The sequence below is a fragment of the Leucopleurus acutus genome (assembly GCF_964270905.1).
Source record: "Leucopleurus acutus genome assembly, chromosome: 4".
NCBI lineage: Eukaryota > Metazoa > Chordata > Mammalia > Artiodactyla > Delphinidae > Leucopleurus > Leucopleurus acutus.
Window position 1 is genome coordinate 124987115 of NC_139146.1, and position 14752 is coordinate 125001866.

The 14752-nt window shown below is 43.7% G+C and overlaps 1 protein-coding gene across 1 annotated transcript in view; it reads left to right on the forward strand.

Moving 5' to 3' along the window:
* RNF175 (ring finger protein 175) overlaps positions 1-14752 on the forward strand; it is a gene marked incomplete at both ends in the record, with an annotated part of 77061 nt that overhangs the window by 2526 nt on the left and 59783 nt on the right. Inside the window, 3 exon segments of the mRNA XM_082837960.1 lie at positions 8337-8374; positions 11112-11192; positions 11194-11248. Of these exon segments, the coding sequence (XP_082694086.1) occupies positions 8337-8374; positions 11112-11192; positions 11194-11248 (174 nt within the window).

Here is a 14752-nt window from a genome sequence, read left to right on the forward strand (position 1 = left end):
GTTGAAAGGGAAAGGTAGCAGCTGGGGTGAGAAAGGATGAGAACTGGCACCAGTGGGGGTTCAGTGGTGGCGGGGGGGTGGCCCAGCCCTGCCCTCCTGCAGATTCAGACATGGAAATAGTCATCAGTGATGGTGCAGTGTGGCAACAGTGTTCATGGGCCAAACCTGAAGGGCTTCCTGGAGGAAGTGGGTCCAGGGCAACCCACAGGGAGGCTGGCAGTGCAGAAAAAGCATTCAGGAGACAGAAGGTTCTGCTTAGTTGGAGCAGAGGGTGTGCAGGGGCAGTGGATGGAGGTGAGGCCAGAAAGAGACACGAGGCCTCATGAGGGACATTAACAAGGGTGGCCAGGGGGATGCTAATGTGATCAGTTGGCTTTTGATAAGATCACCTCACTGTTTGAAGAGGGGAAAGGCGAAGGCAAGGGCCCCGGGAGGAGGGGAGCACCCTGGTGCCTGGCTCCATCTCCATCTCTCCTGGCTCAGAGAGCCTTCCCCGCCCCCCATCTAGAGTCAGGACCCCTCCCCCGCCGCCGGTTATGCTTTATCACACATTGTGTTTATTTTCTTCTAGGATTTACTCCGTTAGGTAATTGTTTTGTTTATTTGTTTATTGTCCACCCTTTCTGTCGCACACAAGGCTCTATTCATGAGAACACAACCTCGTCTGTCTTATTCTCCACTGTATGCCAGCCCCACTCAGTGCCTGGCACACAGGAGGTGGTCAATAAATATTTGTTGAATGAATGAAAACATGGATGGTACAGAGGCCATAGAGGTGGAAAGAAGTGGTTTGCGAGGTCTTTAGAGGTAGCGTCAACGGGAGCGTGACAGGCTGGAGGCGGAGGGTTAGATCAACAATGGTGCCCCAGGTTTCTGCTTTGAGCGATTGGGTAGATGGGATGTGGGGCTATTGGGGGAGATGGGGGGCACTGAAATGGGAGCAGTTCGGGTGAAATTAATGTATTCGGTTTGGGGCAGGTTGAGTTCGTGTGCCTGAGGGACATCCAGGTGGATTTGTGTAGGAGTCACTTCATTAGAAGAATCTAGAACTCAAAAGTGAGATTTGGCTTAAAAGGAGAAGAGAAGTCGATTGGAATGATGATGCAGGGATAGGAAGAAAAGGGCTTGGCAACTGACAGACAAGGAGAGGGGCAAGGAGAGGGCCAAGTAAACACGACTGCTTGATTTCTTTTAAGTGACGTGTTCATGTAGAATATATTCAGTATAGACGAATATAAAAAAAGAAGTAAATATCCCAAGATCCAGCACAACCCACGGGTCATGGCTACGTTTTGGTAACTCTTCTGGATCTCTCTCTCTTCTGGATGTCCCCGTTCTTCATTCTATATAACTGCACATTGACACTGATAGGTTCATATGATACACAGCTGTTTTTGGAGCATGCGTTTTTTCTTAACCATACGTCATGGAAATATTTCTGCGTTGATAGATATGGCTCTGCACCATCATTCTAAAGAGCTACATGGATTTCCTTTGCAGAGAGATACCATAACTCATTAACTGATCCCTCACACACTGACACGTAGATTGTTGCCAGTTTTGCGATATTATAAATAAAATTACATGAACACCTGTGTCATCCTTCATTGTCTCTTCATTTCCTTAGAGAATACTCCTAGAACATTCTACACTAGAATAGACAAACACTTACAGTTTTGATATGGGTTGCCAAATTTCTCTCCAGAGAAACTGTCTTGATGTACACCCACACGTGACATGCATGAGAGGGCTATATTCCCCCTTGTCATTCTTTTCGGTGAAAATTATACCTTGTTGTTATGGGAATTTTTTCTTTTTATTGCTAATTTTTATTAAAGTTTTGTACATCCCAAATTTAAAGACTCGTACATAATTCTGTAAGACTTAAAACAAACAAAAAAAGCATTCTCATTTTCACTCACCTTTCCCCATTCCTGATTTCCACTCCCCAGAGGCAACAATTTTCAACCCTTCCACCCATTTTTTCTGGTATGTGTTCCATATTTTCAATAACACGATCACGCAGCATTTCTTGATTTTTAGTCACTGGTGTTATCTGATTGATTCCCTACTGTGGATGATGAGAACTATACTCTCTCCCACCAGCCTGTCCACACTGCTTTCCTTTCTTCCATCCTCTCTATTTAGTTACATCACACATTTTGGCTAAGCCTTCACTCACTGCCTACGTTAGCAACTCAAGTGAGTACTAGTCACTCCCAGCCGGGTCGCTACACATGCACTCTGTACTATTCTGCTTTCCCTTGAGTTTCATGTTCTGGTTTCCTGAGTTTTCTGTATACCAGTCACCCATCCCCAAACCCACTGCTTGAATTGTATGGATCTTCTCAACATGCCAGAACACACTGGCTGATCTCTCGACTTCATCTTTTTCTTGGAGATGCACTTGGTGAAACCCCCATGCCTGGTCCGGTCTAGGCTGGCCGCATCCCCAGTCTGAGGCCCAGACACCAGTCCTGGATGCCCCTCCACCGTCCTCCTGGGGCATCCCTTCACCTGGAGGGGACTCTCCTGGTTGCACTCCTCTTTCCTGGAAATCCGGTTTTTCTCTTTCTCACTTTACTCTGTTGTTTCAGTCGAGCGTCCTGAGACAGGACACATGGGAGATGAATGTTTTTGAAATGTTGCATGTCCATAAATATCTTCATTCTGCTTCCAGACTTGATTGGTAGTTTGTCTATAGAAGTAATTTTCCCTTGGAAGTTTGAACACTTTGTTCTGCTCTTTGTAACTTGTGGAGATGGTGTTCAGGGGTCAGTGCCATCCTGAGTTTTGATCCTTTACATTTGACCTGCGTTTTTTCTCTGGATAGGCTCTTCCTTCTGAGCCACAATTTTCAAATTTCCAACTGGTGTGACTTGACGTGGCTCTTTTTTCATTTATTATGCTGGGCACCTGGGAGTCCTTTCATTTGAAAACAGGTGTCTTTCAATCCTTGGGAATTTTCTTGTAGAATTTCTCTTAAATTTCTTACTTTCAGCCATCTTGTTGTCTTGTTCTGGAACTACTCTATTTTGGATTTGAGATTTCCTGGCCAGATTCTCTAATTTTCATATATTTTCTTTCTTCTTTTCCATCTCCTTTGGTGGTTTTTGGTTATTCTTTCTGAGGGAGTTTCATAAATTATCTTCAACTTTTCCATGAGATTTTCAATCTCTGTTCTCAAAATTTTCATTTCTAAGAGCTTTTGTTTGTTTCCATTTTTAAAGCCTGGGGTCCTTGTCATCATTGCAGAACCCTTTCCTGACTCAAGGACTTGGTGATCTTTGGCCATCTGTTTATATTTAAGGGGAGACACTAAAACACTGTTCAGAAGCTTCCGTAAGCAGAGAGAACTTGTTGACGGGCAGGCTGAGCTGGAAGGGGACCCACCTGGGCCTTTTCACGGGAAGAATGATGATGGTCCATATCTGTAAGTCTTTTCTCTAGTCCTGGATGGTTTTACAAAGAGTCCTCTGGTCTTCCATGTGCTGTCTGGCAGCCAACATACCCAGCCAAGTGGCAGGCCCGCATCTGATAGGCCCAGGGCAAGAGTACAAATAAAGTCCCACATGCCACGTCTAAAGATTATAAGCCAAGCTGCTCTGCCAGGCCTGCCTGCAGGGTCCACCCGGGACCTGTGCAGCCTGCTTGACCCAGAGCTTACAGGGGTGATGCCCTCCGCACCCGCCCCGCTGCTTGCAAATCGGAGTGTATAAAGACCTGCTGGGGCTGGACATGCGTGTATCCATTTCCCGGAGCCGCCATAACAATAGGAATTTACTGCAGAGAGAAATTGGGAGATTCGGATGACATCCAGACGCTACTATATATAAAATAGATAACTAATAAGGACCTAGTGTATAGCACAGGGAACTCTACTCAGTACTCTGTAATGGCCTATATGGGAAAGAATAGATACATGTATATGTATGACTGAATCACCGTGCTGTACACCTGAAACTAACACAACATTGTAAATCAACTGTACTCTGATAAAAATTATTTTAAAAGTACAGAAAATAAAAGAAATATTGACAGAAAAGGGGAAAAAAAACATTAGAAATTTACTCTTTCACAGTTCTGGAGGCCAGAAGTCCAAAACCTGCGTATAGGCAGGGCCGTGATCCCTTCAAAGACTCTAGGGTGAATCCTTCTTCGCCTCTTCCAGCCTCGGGGGACTCCAAGTGTCTTTGGCTTATAGCTGCTTATCTCCAGTCTCTGCCTCTGTCTTCACGTGGCCTCCTCCTGCATGTTTCTCCTCTGTGCTTATGTGTCTCTGGGTGTCAAATCTCCCTCTGACTTTCTCTTATACGGACACCAGCCGTTGGCTTTAAGGCCCACTGTAAATCCTGGATGATCCCATCCCAAGATCCTTAACTTGATCACATCTGCAAAGACTCTATTTCCAAATAAGATCAAGTCATGGGTACCAGAGGTTAAGAATTGGCCATATCTTTGGGGGGGGGGCGGGGCGTGGAGGGACATAGTTCAACCCATGGCAGCACGGAAACCAGGGAGGAGCGCTGGTGCCATCAGACGCCCCAGGGACCCGGGGTAGGAAGGGCCCCCCCTGCACACCTTACCTCCTCACTTCTCAGACTTAGGATTTCCAGGCTGTTCCTAGCTCCTTCCAAACGACCCCACCACAGTGGAGGGAGAGAGGCAGTGCGGTTACAAGGGGGACCCCATCTGCTTAGACACCAGCTTCGGATGGCCTGGGGGGGTGGGCAAATTAAAAACTCTATCTCTGATCTCCCAGGGCTGGGGCTGTTCTTTATTTCCGCCCTTCTCCCTCAACCCACCTGAGGGCCTCCACCCTACACCAGCCCTCTTCTGTCAATTTCTACTCAACCAGCGACAAAACTTTCAAAATATTTTCTTAAGAGTTAGAAAAGACAAAAAAAAAGTTTTTGTGTTTCCAGGTTAGAGATGCACAGGGCCTTGTAGAGCAAGGCAATGCCCGTGGGGCCTGATAGAGGACGGGACTGGGATCCCTCCTCCAGACACAGGCTTTCAGTGCCTCTGCCCTCCCTCCCAGCTCCTGGGCCTCTGAGCCCCATCCAATTGCCCTAGGGGTGGGGTGCAGGGGAGAAGGACACAAAGCCTCCCACCACTCTTAACTGAACCTTCTGTTTTCACCCAGCTGCACCCACACTTCCAGAAGTGCTAGGACCCCTCCACCCCTCAGCCTTCCCAAGGGTCTTCAGCACAATCAGTCTTCTTTCACAAAGGCTTTTCCAAAGTTTTTCCTAGTGAGTTGAAACATCTTTTCATAAATGAGCCATTTGTATTTCCTCTTTTATGAAGTTCTTGTTCATGTGCCTTGCCCTTTGGAAATGTTTTGTCTTTTTTGGATTAAATTGCAAAAGCTCTTTTTCTATTCAAGTTATTCACTTCTTGCCTTCACATATGTTGTATATTCTCCAGTTTAATTTGTCTTTCAAATAAATATTGGTGATCTTAACATATTTGATTTTTATGTCCTCAAAATTCATCGATTTTTTTACTTTACAATTTCTGGGCTCCACGTCATACTTAGAAATGCCTTCTTCACTGCGTGATTATTAAAATATTTACCCATATTTACTTCTAGCCCTTTTAAGATTTTCCTTTTTACATTTAAATATTTGATCCTTCTGAAGCCGGGTATGGATCCGGCTTTACATTTTTCCCAAATGACCAGCTAATGGTCTCAGCACCCTTTATTGAACAATCCATTTCTTTCTCACTGATTTCTCACTGCTTATCATAGGGAGTTGGGTCTGTCCCTGGCCTCTGTGTTTTGTTCACTCATCTGTCTTCTTTTTCCTGGGCCAGTAATGCTTTCAATTAATTTCTGTGGCTGTATTGTAGATTTCAGTGGCTGAGAAGCCAAGTCTTTACTCTTCTTCTGAATTTTCCTGGCTATCCTTATGCTTATCCTTCAGATAAGCATAAGTCTTAGTGTCATTTCAATTTCCAAAATAAATCCTCTTAAGATCCCAGATGGGCTTACATACCAGAAAAAAATTGTCCAAAAGTAGATTCCACCCTAGAAAAAAATATTGTGCTATAGGGAACTATTACTAGGAAAGAGATGTCCCTAAGTATATCATTATCATTTCCATCGTCATCATCGTGTGCTTGTTCCCTAGGAAATAAGAATATTGTTTCAATATCACTTGATCTAAGGAAGTTCTTAACTATATCCAATATTTAGCAGAAATCTTTTCAGCTATAATTTCTACTCCCTAAGCTTTCCTGGTCTTCTGTAGAATAATTTATCATAGTTCTTTTAAAATGACTTGAGAAACAGACTAACAGATATAGAAAACAAACTAGTGGTTACCCAAGTGGAAAGGGAGGTGGGAGGGCAAATTAGGGGTGTGGGATTAAGAGATACAAACTACTATGTATAAAATAGATAAGCAACAAGGTTATCCTGTATAGCACAGAGAATTATAGCATTATCTTGTAATAACTTTTAATGGAGTATAATCTATAAAATACTGAATCACTCTGCTGTACACCTGAAACTAATATAATATGGTAAATCAACTATACTTCAATAAAAAAAAAAGGCTTAGAATCTGATAGATAGCTACATATTTATGCCCGGGGCTATATTGCTTGTAAAAGTCAAAGGGAATTTATCTTCTCAACAAAACACCCAGTTCCCTGTTTTAAGGTTATCTGAACAAAAAGCACTGTGAACCCAAAGATCTTGAATAGCAAAAGGGAAAGGACCCAGGGAGTCTTTGGTAACAACTTTTACTGAGATAATTGGCCCTTGGATGAAACACCTTCTTACAAAACTCTCATCTATTGTCTTATTTATACTCACAGTACTCCAGTGAAGTAGACAAGAGCAGCTTTTATGTCAATCTCCAGTCTCTAAGAAGGAAATGGAGACAAACACAGGTTGGTGACGTGCCCTGGGTCACCCAAAGCCCCAGTCAGCTCGATGTTTAGTGCTGGGTGGTGCTGGGTGGCTGCATGGCTCAGGGCTCCAAGTCCATCCAGTGTTTTCTCCCCCAAAGCAGATGTCAGACGAGTGGGCCCTATCAGACAAAAGGAGGGGACTCGGGTACCGCTCTTCCCTGAGGGTTGCCACTAAGGTTTTGCTCCTGGAAAGCAGCCTTGAGCCCAGGTGCTGTGACCTCCATTTGGATATCAGGGACCACCTGGTGGGACCACCAGTGGGCAGAGAGCCTGGGAGAAGCTGCCAGCATCCCCTGCTGCCTCACCCACTTCCTCTCCTGGCATCATCCAGCCAGCCCTCGCATTGTGCAGATACTGCCCAAGCCTCTGCTTAGCTGTATCACCTGGAGCTTTCATCTCTCTTATAAGGGAACCTCTCCAGCCTCTGACCAAGGCATAGGTGTTTTACGGAACCTGTTGACCTCAAGTCAGAGAAAACCTAGCCTGAAATATGGATGGCGCTGTTTCTTTCCATCTGTCAGAATTGTTTATTCCATTTGAAGAAAACAAAGGGAAAAAAAGCTGGTTAATGTCAGATTTGTGTAACAGATGCTTTATTTACCTTCTCTTCTTTGCCATCATTAGGGATTTTTAGCTTTTGATGCTACTGGACTAGAGATTAAGCAGCCTGTGTTCTCCATGAAGGTTATACGATGATGTCTTTTCGAAGATTGGCCTTAAAGGCTTCAAATGACCCAAGGTAGTGGATTAGCAGTGACCAACGGAAGGCAGGCAGCATGTGGGAACACTCTGTGGGTCAGCCTAAAGCAATTCCTGGGGATGGTCTCTATGCTCTCCCGCTCAGTGTGCAAGGGCAAGGCCACATTACCCCCCTTCCCTGGGGTCAGGGTTTAAATTAAATTAACAGGAGGACACAAAAATGCTGCAAACAAGTAGCTGGTCAGCTCTGACTCTAAAACCTTGAACTTGGAGATGATATTTACTCATTGGCATCATTTAAGACACCAGCATAACAGATGTTTTTCAGAGGTTCTCCAATTCACAGATCATATACCAGAAGCCAGGGTAACATTGCCCATTAGGAGGCCACTCCCTACAACCTTGACTGAATTGCCAGACAAAACCACAGGAATGGGGCCTCATCTGGTTCTCTGACCTTAGACAGAGAATCAAGTATTTATTAATAGTGACCTGATTACTGTTCTGTTTAGGGTGTGTATGTGTATGTGTGTTTTTTTTCCATAAGCAAATATTTTATTAGCACTTTCATCCTAAATTATTCCAGTACTAAGAAACATCACTCTTTTTCATGGTTTGGGTTTCTCATGTAATGTTGTAAAATGCAAGCTAAGAAAACAAGAAAAATTTGAGAAGAAAAACAAGAAAACAAGAAAAATTTTTATGTTTTTCAGATCTCTCAGACAAAGCTTTCTGCAGATGATGAGTGGAAGTAAGTGATTTGTATTTTTTTATAGCTGGTATACTAAAAATTAGACTTCCATCTTAACAGTTTGAGAAATTAAATGAAGCCATCATTTTATTTATAAATTTCCCAGGATAGAAGATGGGTTAGCATGGCCATGTGTGCACAGTGATTGTATAGACCAAAGCCACAGGGATTTCATCTGTTTTCTGCAGTAGGCTCCATGCAGTGCCACAAATGCGTATGTCCCTCACTACATGTCCTTGTATGTCCTTGTCCTCTGAGGCACAAGACACATCTGGTTTTCTTTATAGGCTGTTTCCCCTGTGCTATGGCACCTACTGTGGGACCATTGGACTCCTATGGGCACCAAATGAAATAAAAGTGAAATGTTCCTCCTCTTTTGCATTATGGTTGTCAATTATGAATGTATTCCTAATCAAAGTAGAAATGTTTATTACATTTGTACACTACTTTATACTTTCCAAAGTACTTCCACATAGGTTAACCATCTGAGATGCATTTTACTGTATATGCACAAAATAGATTAATGTCATAAAGTATATTTTGTTTGATATCTATGCAAGCCCTCTTTTAGACTGATGATAAATTCACTCTTCTATCTACATGGCCTAAGTTGAAGTCCACTCATTACAGAGAATATTAAATAGTTATTTGGTATTTGGGACTGTAAAAACTATAACTAAGTGCTTGTACCCTTTTATTTTTTTGCACTTCCCATTTCTTCAGAAGAGTGAATATATTTTTAAAAGAGCTTCTAGAAATCATTCTCGGCTCCTAAGCTAAGCTTCCAACACAGAAACTAACAGCCATGTAATTTTATTCAGGTTGCTTACCTGATGTGGATTTCAGCTTCTTCCTTTGATAAATGAAGGGGTCTTAGTACATCTATGGTACCTCCCAGCACTAACGTTCTCAGATTCCATCTCAGAAAAGTTGAACTCAAGCAGGAATATTTATGAGGGTCTGTGGGCTCATTTCTGTGCATTCTCCAGCAGGGGGCACCCCTGGGATTTGGATGGGGCTCTTGCTGAGGCAGCTCTGTAGAACTGCTGGTAAAGACAAAGACTCAACCCAGGTACCCAACAAGTGCCTTTAAAAGGTCCCAGAATGTTACCCTGGAGTGCTTTTTGATCAGTGCTCTAACTAAATATATATTGTGACCAGTCATAAGTGGACGCTGAGAGATTTTGTGACTGATGGTTCCTCACTTGGGGTGAAAGATAATGCTAACCAGTATTTATGAAATAATTGATTGGCAAGATTCATACTTTTCCCCCTTTTCCCTAATCTTGATCTCGGACTGCTCTCTCCTCTAGGCCAGTGAATCCCAATCTTGGCTGCACCTTAAAATCACACAGGGAACTTTAAAAATTACTGATGCCTGGATCCCATCCTGGAAATCTCTATCAGTTTGCTCAGACTGCCATAGCAAAGCACCACAGACTGGGTGCTATAACAACAGAAATCTATTTTCTCACAGACTGGAGGCTAGAAGTCTAAGACCCAGAGGTCGGCAGGCTTTGATTTCTTCTAAAGCCTCCCTCCTTGGCTTGCAGGTGGCCACCTTCTCCTTGTGTCTTCCCTGTGGGAGTCTGTGTCCTCACGTATAAGGACACCAGTCATGTTGGATTAGGACCCGTCCTAACAACCTCATTTACCTTAATTGCCTCCTTAAAGACCCCCTCTCCAAACACAGTCACATTCCGAGGTCGTAGGGGTTAGGACTTCAACATATGAATTTTGAGGGGACCCAGTTCAGCCCAGAATACCCAGCAATGCTCACTTCATTGATCTGGGGTCCAGCCTGGGCACTGTGATTTTTAAAAGCTCCCCAGTGATTTCCAACTCACAGACCAGGTCAAGAGCCTCTGCTCTAGACTCTCTTAGAGACCACTTCTGCTGTAGGAAGTTAAACCAGATGACATAATATTTTAGTGGTTTTCTCTACCATTGTATAAAATTAAAGAGTCCAACTAAACACTGAAGCATTTAGCCATCCTCTGAATGTTTGCGCCTAAGATAATAATTAGGCCTCTTCTTTCTCCTTATAATGAAAATGATTTATACAACCCAGGAGTTTTCTGTAGCCCTGCGGATAATATTCTCTTCACAGGCACCATCTGCAGGATATCCTTGTACTTGAGAATGTTAGCAATTACTTGAAATTACCAATATTTGACTTTTTTTTTTTTTACTTTCAAAAATGGCAATTTCATATGATTCAACCTAATAGCAATTATTATTCTTCATATAGGTACAAATAAAATATATATGTGCTTTACAGTTTTAGACCAATCCTGTGAGGTACAGAGGGATCATCATTTGAGATTTGCAAATGAGGAAACTGAGGCTCAAATAGAATAAGTGACTTTCCCAAGGTGATCAACGTGGCAGATCAGGGGCTAGAACCCAGGTCTTCCCAGGGCCCATCAGTGAGCTTTTGGCCCCATCACTTTCCTTGAAATGACAAGGCTGAGGCCAAAAGCACACGGGAAAGCTAAGGGCTGAGAGGAATTGGTTTTGCTGACAAACTCAGGCTCCTCCTTTCAGCTGTCCCTTCCCCAAGCCCAGGGGAAAGGGAGGAACCAAGAAGGACTTTGGAAAACTTTGTAATCAAAGCTTCAAAAACCCTACATTTGAAATTCCCAGTTGTTTCTTATGAATCCCACCTATTTTTCTTGTTCTGCTAAATGTGCAAGAGTTGAGGGCTTTTTCAGCTGACCTCCTTTGCTCGTTCCAGCCTGCGGCAGGAGAGGATGTACAGGATGCACGGCCATGAGTCCGTGCACGTGGAGATGGCCTTGATCTTCCTCTGTGCCCTGCATCGCCCAGATAGTGCTGGTGCAGTGGAGACAGAAGCATGGTCATTCCGACAACGTGAGTCACCCTGGGGGCCGCTGGAAGCCTGCTCCTCTTCCCACCACATCCCTCCTTTGTCACCACTTTGAAGGAAATGGTTTGGTTTCAGTTGGTGGCTCTCAACCCAGTACAGTTTTGCTCTCGGAAGCAACATCTGGAAACATTTGTGATGGTCACGTCTTAGCGGGAGGGGAGGGGGGATAGGAGCTGCTACTGGAATGTAGTGGGTAGAGGCCAGGGATGCCGCTGAAAATGCACAGGACAGCTCCTCATGACAAACATGTCAATAGTGCCAAGATTGAGAAACCCTGGTTTAAGTAACCCAATTTTCCTTTTGGGCATGAACTACTTCTGCCAGTGGCCCAGGACAGGAGGATTAGGAATGGCAGAAACAAAAGACTGAGTCTGTCTAACTTTGTTTCATTAGCAATAAACTGTCTTGGCATTGATGGTTTCCATATCCAAGGAAGTGTGATAAGGCAGACACTGTGCTGACCTTGGCCACACAGAGCGGGATCCCGTTGTCACAGACCAATCCCACCCAAGCACGCCCACTGAAGCCTTCCCATCTCATGGCCTCAGAGTCATACCCCGGGCTTGTTGGACCTGAGACCAGGCTACTGCAATGTGGAGAGCAGTGGTGCTCACATCTCAGGGCGCATCAGAATCACCTGGCGGGCTCCTTAAGTCAGATTCCCAGGTCCCACCCCCAGAGTTTTTGATTCAATAGGGGCCAAATAATTTGCACATGAACAAGTTCCCAGGTGGTACTGATGTTACTGGTCCTGGGACCGCATGCTGAGAACCAATGGTTTAGACCTGAGTATGGCCTGAGTGGAGAAACGTTGCAGAGGAGAAAGGTCCTCAATTAACACTCTCCATCATTCGGGTCTTGGACTGGTCGTTGTATAAGAAGACTTGCCTGTGACATATGAAGGGCTGGCTTAGACCAGTATTTTATTTTCTTTTTACCCATCATAAATATTACTTCCTACATAGCATGGGATCTAAAGGAATTCTTTTGAGTTCCCTATAATATGTAAATTTAGGTAATTTTGAACATTTATTTAGAAAGGGGAATCTTGGGGGGAGGGGGTTGTTTGTTTTTTAAGCAAATGCATCCATGTGCTGCCATGTCACCATTGCCTTGTCAATTAAAATGAACACCCTCTATATTCCACTTGGACAAATTTTCTTCGCTGCATCCGTCAATGTGGAGTTCACACACTGGCTATACCACAGATACACCTGCCCATGAGTCAGAGGTCCCTTGAAGGGCTTGTTGCCATTGGAGGTTCCGACCCTTGGTGGCTCAGGCTACAACTGTTGATTAGCTGGAGTGGTCTGCCCAAGTTGTTTCCTGTTGCTCACTACACAAGTTGTACTGCCTAGAATGCCTCTCCAGGGACGTTGCTTTTGACTGTTCTCCACTCCCCCCACCCCAAAACTAGACCCTGTTAGTCACCCCACTTCTCCCTGAGGTTCCTGTTTCTGTGTCCTTCTGTCACACATCTGTGCTATTTTATGGCTACCCAGAGGGCCTCTGTGGTCCTAAGGATACCTTGGAGGTAACCAGGTGACTGTGATCGTGGCATCTCTTAAGATGACCCAGTCTGACACTTTGACAAAGCCAGGAGTCTAAAGATGCCCTCGGGGTCAAGGACAGATTTCGGTCTCATTGGAACTGTGGAGCCATTGGAACTGTTCTGGGTTGGCTCATAGATACAACTGAAAATACAGTGGAGTATATTCTACTTCTTTGCCCATCTGTCCATCTATTACTGTATTGCCCCAAAGGAACAGGTGGTGTAGCCCCCTTCCCCTGCATGTCTCTGATGACAATATTTAGCTCAAGGTGAGATCCAGCACGTGAGGCTGAGCTTTCCCCATGCTGCGGCTTTGACTTTGCCCCATGCTGTACATCCCTACTTGTAGGTTCACTACAAGAGCCAACATCAGAACTCAGACATTTCAGGAACTCTTGGTGACATCTGCAAACACTGGGCCTGGAAATGGTTCCCAGAGCACAAGTAGCTGATTCCAGCACTGGTTTCCAGCTTTTTTATTGTGCTCTGCATGAACGAGATCCAAAAACCTGAACCTAATACACTGCTCAGTTTAATATCTTTGGGATGGAATTTGCTGAACATGTTTCCACAAAAGCTGACCTAAATAGCCTTATCATCCAAACACAACCTAACTTTTAACTTGTTTCTCTTGTCATTTAAGATTATGTAGGACCTACCAGAGCTAGAGCTTTGAACATGTTCATGAGGTTCCTGGCTCTTTTCTTTTTCTTTTTTAAAATTTTTACATCTTTTTTTAACATCTTTATTGAATATAAATGCTTTACAATGTTGTGTTAGTTTCTGCTGTATAGCAAAGTGAATCAGCTATATGTATACATATATCCCCATATCCCCTCCCTCTTGTGTCTCCCTCCCACCCTCCCTATTCCACCCCTCTAGGTGGTCACAAAGCACTGAGCTGATCTCCCTGTGCTATGCAGCTGCTTCCCACTAGCTATGTATTTTACATTTGGTAGTGTATATAGGTCCATGCCACTCTCTCACTCCGTCCCAGCTTACCCTTCCCCCTCCCTATGTCCTCAAGTCCATTCTCTATGTCTATATCTTTATTCCTGTCCTGCCCCGAGTTTCTTCAGTACCTTTTCTTTTTTTTTTAGATTCCATATATATGTGTTAGCATACAATATTTCTTTTTCTCTTTCTGACTTACTTCACTCTGTATGACAGACCCTAGGTCCATCCACCTCACTACAAATAACTCAGTTTCGTTTCTTTTTATGGCTGAGTAATATTTCATTGTATATATGTGCCACATCTTCTTTATCCATTCATCTGTTGATGGACACTTTGGTTGCTTCCATGTCCTGGTTATTGTAAGTAGTACTGCAATGAACATTGTGGTACATGACTCTTTTTGAATTATGGCTTTCTCAGGGTATATGCCCAGTAGTGGGATTGCTGTGTCATATGGTAGTTCTATTTTCAGTTTTCTAAGGAACCTCCATACTGTTCTCCATAGTGGCTGTATCAATTTACATTCCTACCAACAGTGCAAGAGGGTTCCCTTTTCTCCACACCCTCTCCAGCATTTACTCTTTGTAGATTTTTTGTTGATGGCCATTCTGACTGTTGAGAGGTGATACTTCATTGTAGTTTCATTTGCATTTCTCTAATGACTAGTGATGTTGAGCATCGTTTCATGTGTTTGTTGGCAACCTGTATATCTTCTTTGGAGAAATGTCCATTTAGGTCTTCTGCCCATTTTTGGATTGGGTTGTTTGTTTTTTTGATATTGAGCTACATGAGCTGCTTGTATATTTTGGAGATGAATCCTTTGTCAGTTGCTTCATTGGCAAATATTTTCTCCTATTCTGAGTGTTGTCTTTTCATCTTGTTTATGGTTTCCTTCCTATGCAAAAGCTTTTAAGTTACATTAGGTCCCATTTGTTTATTTTTGTTTTTATTTCCATTTCTCTAGGAGGTGGGTCAAAAG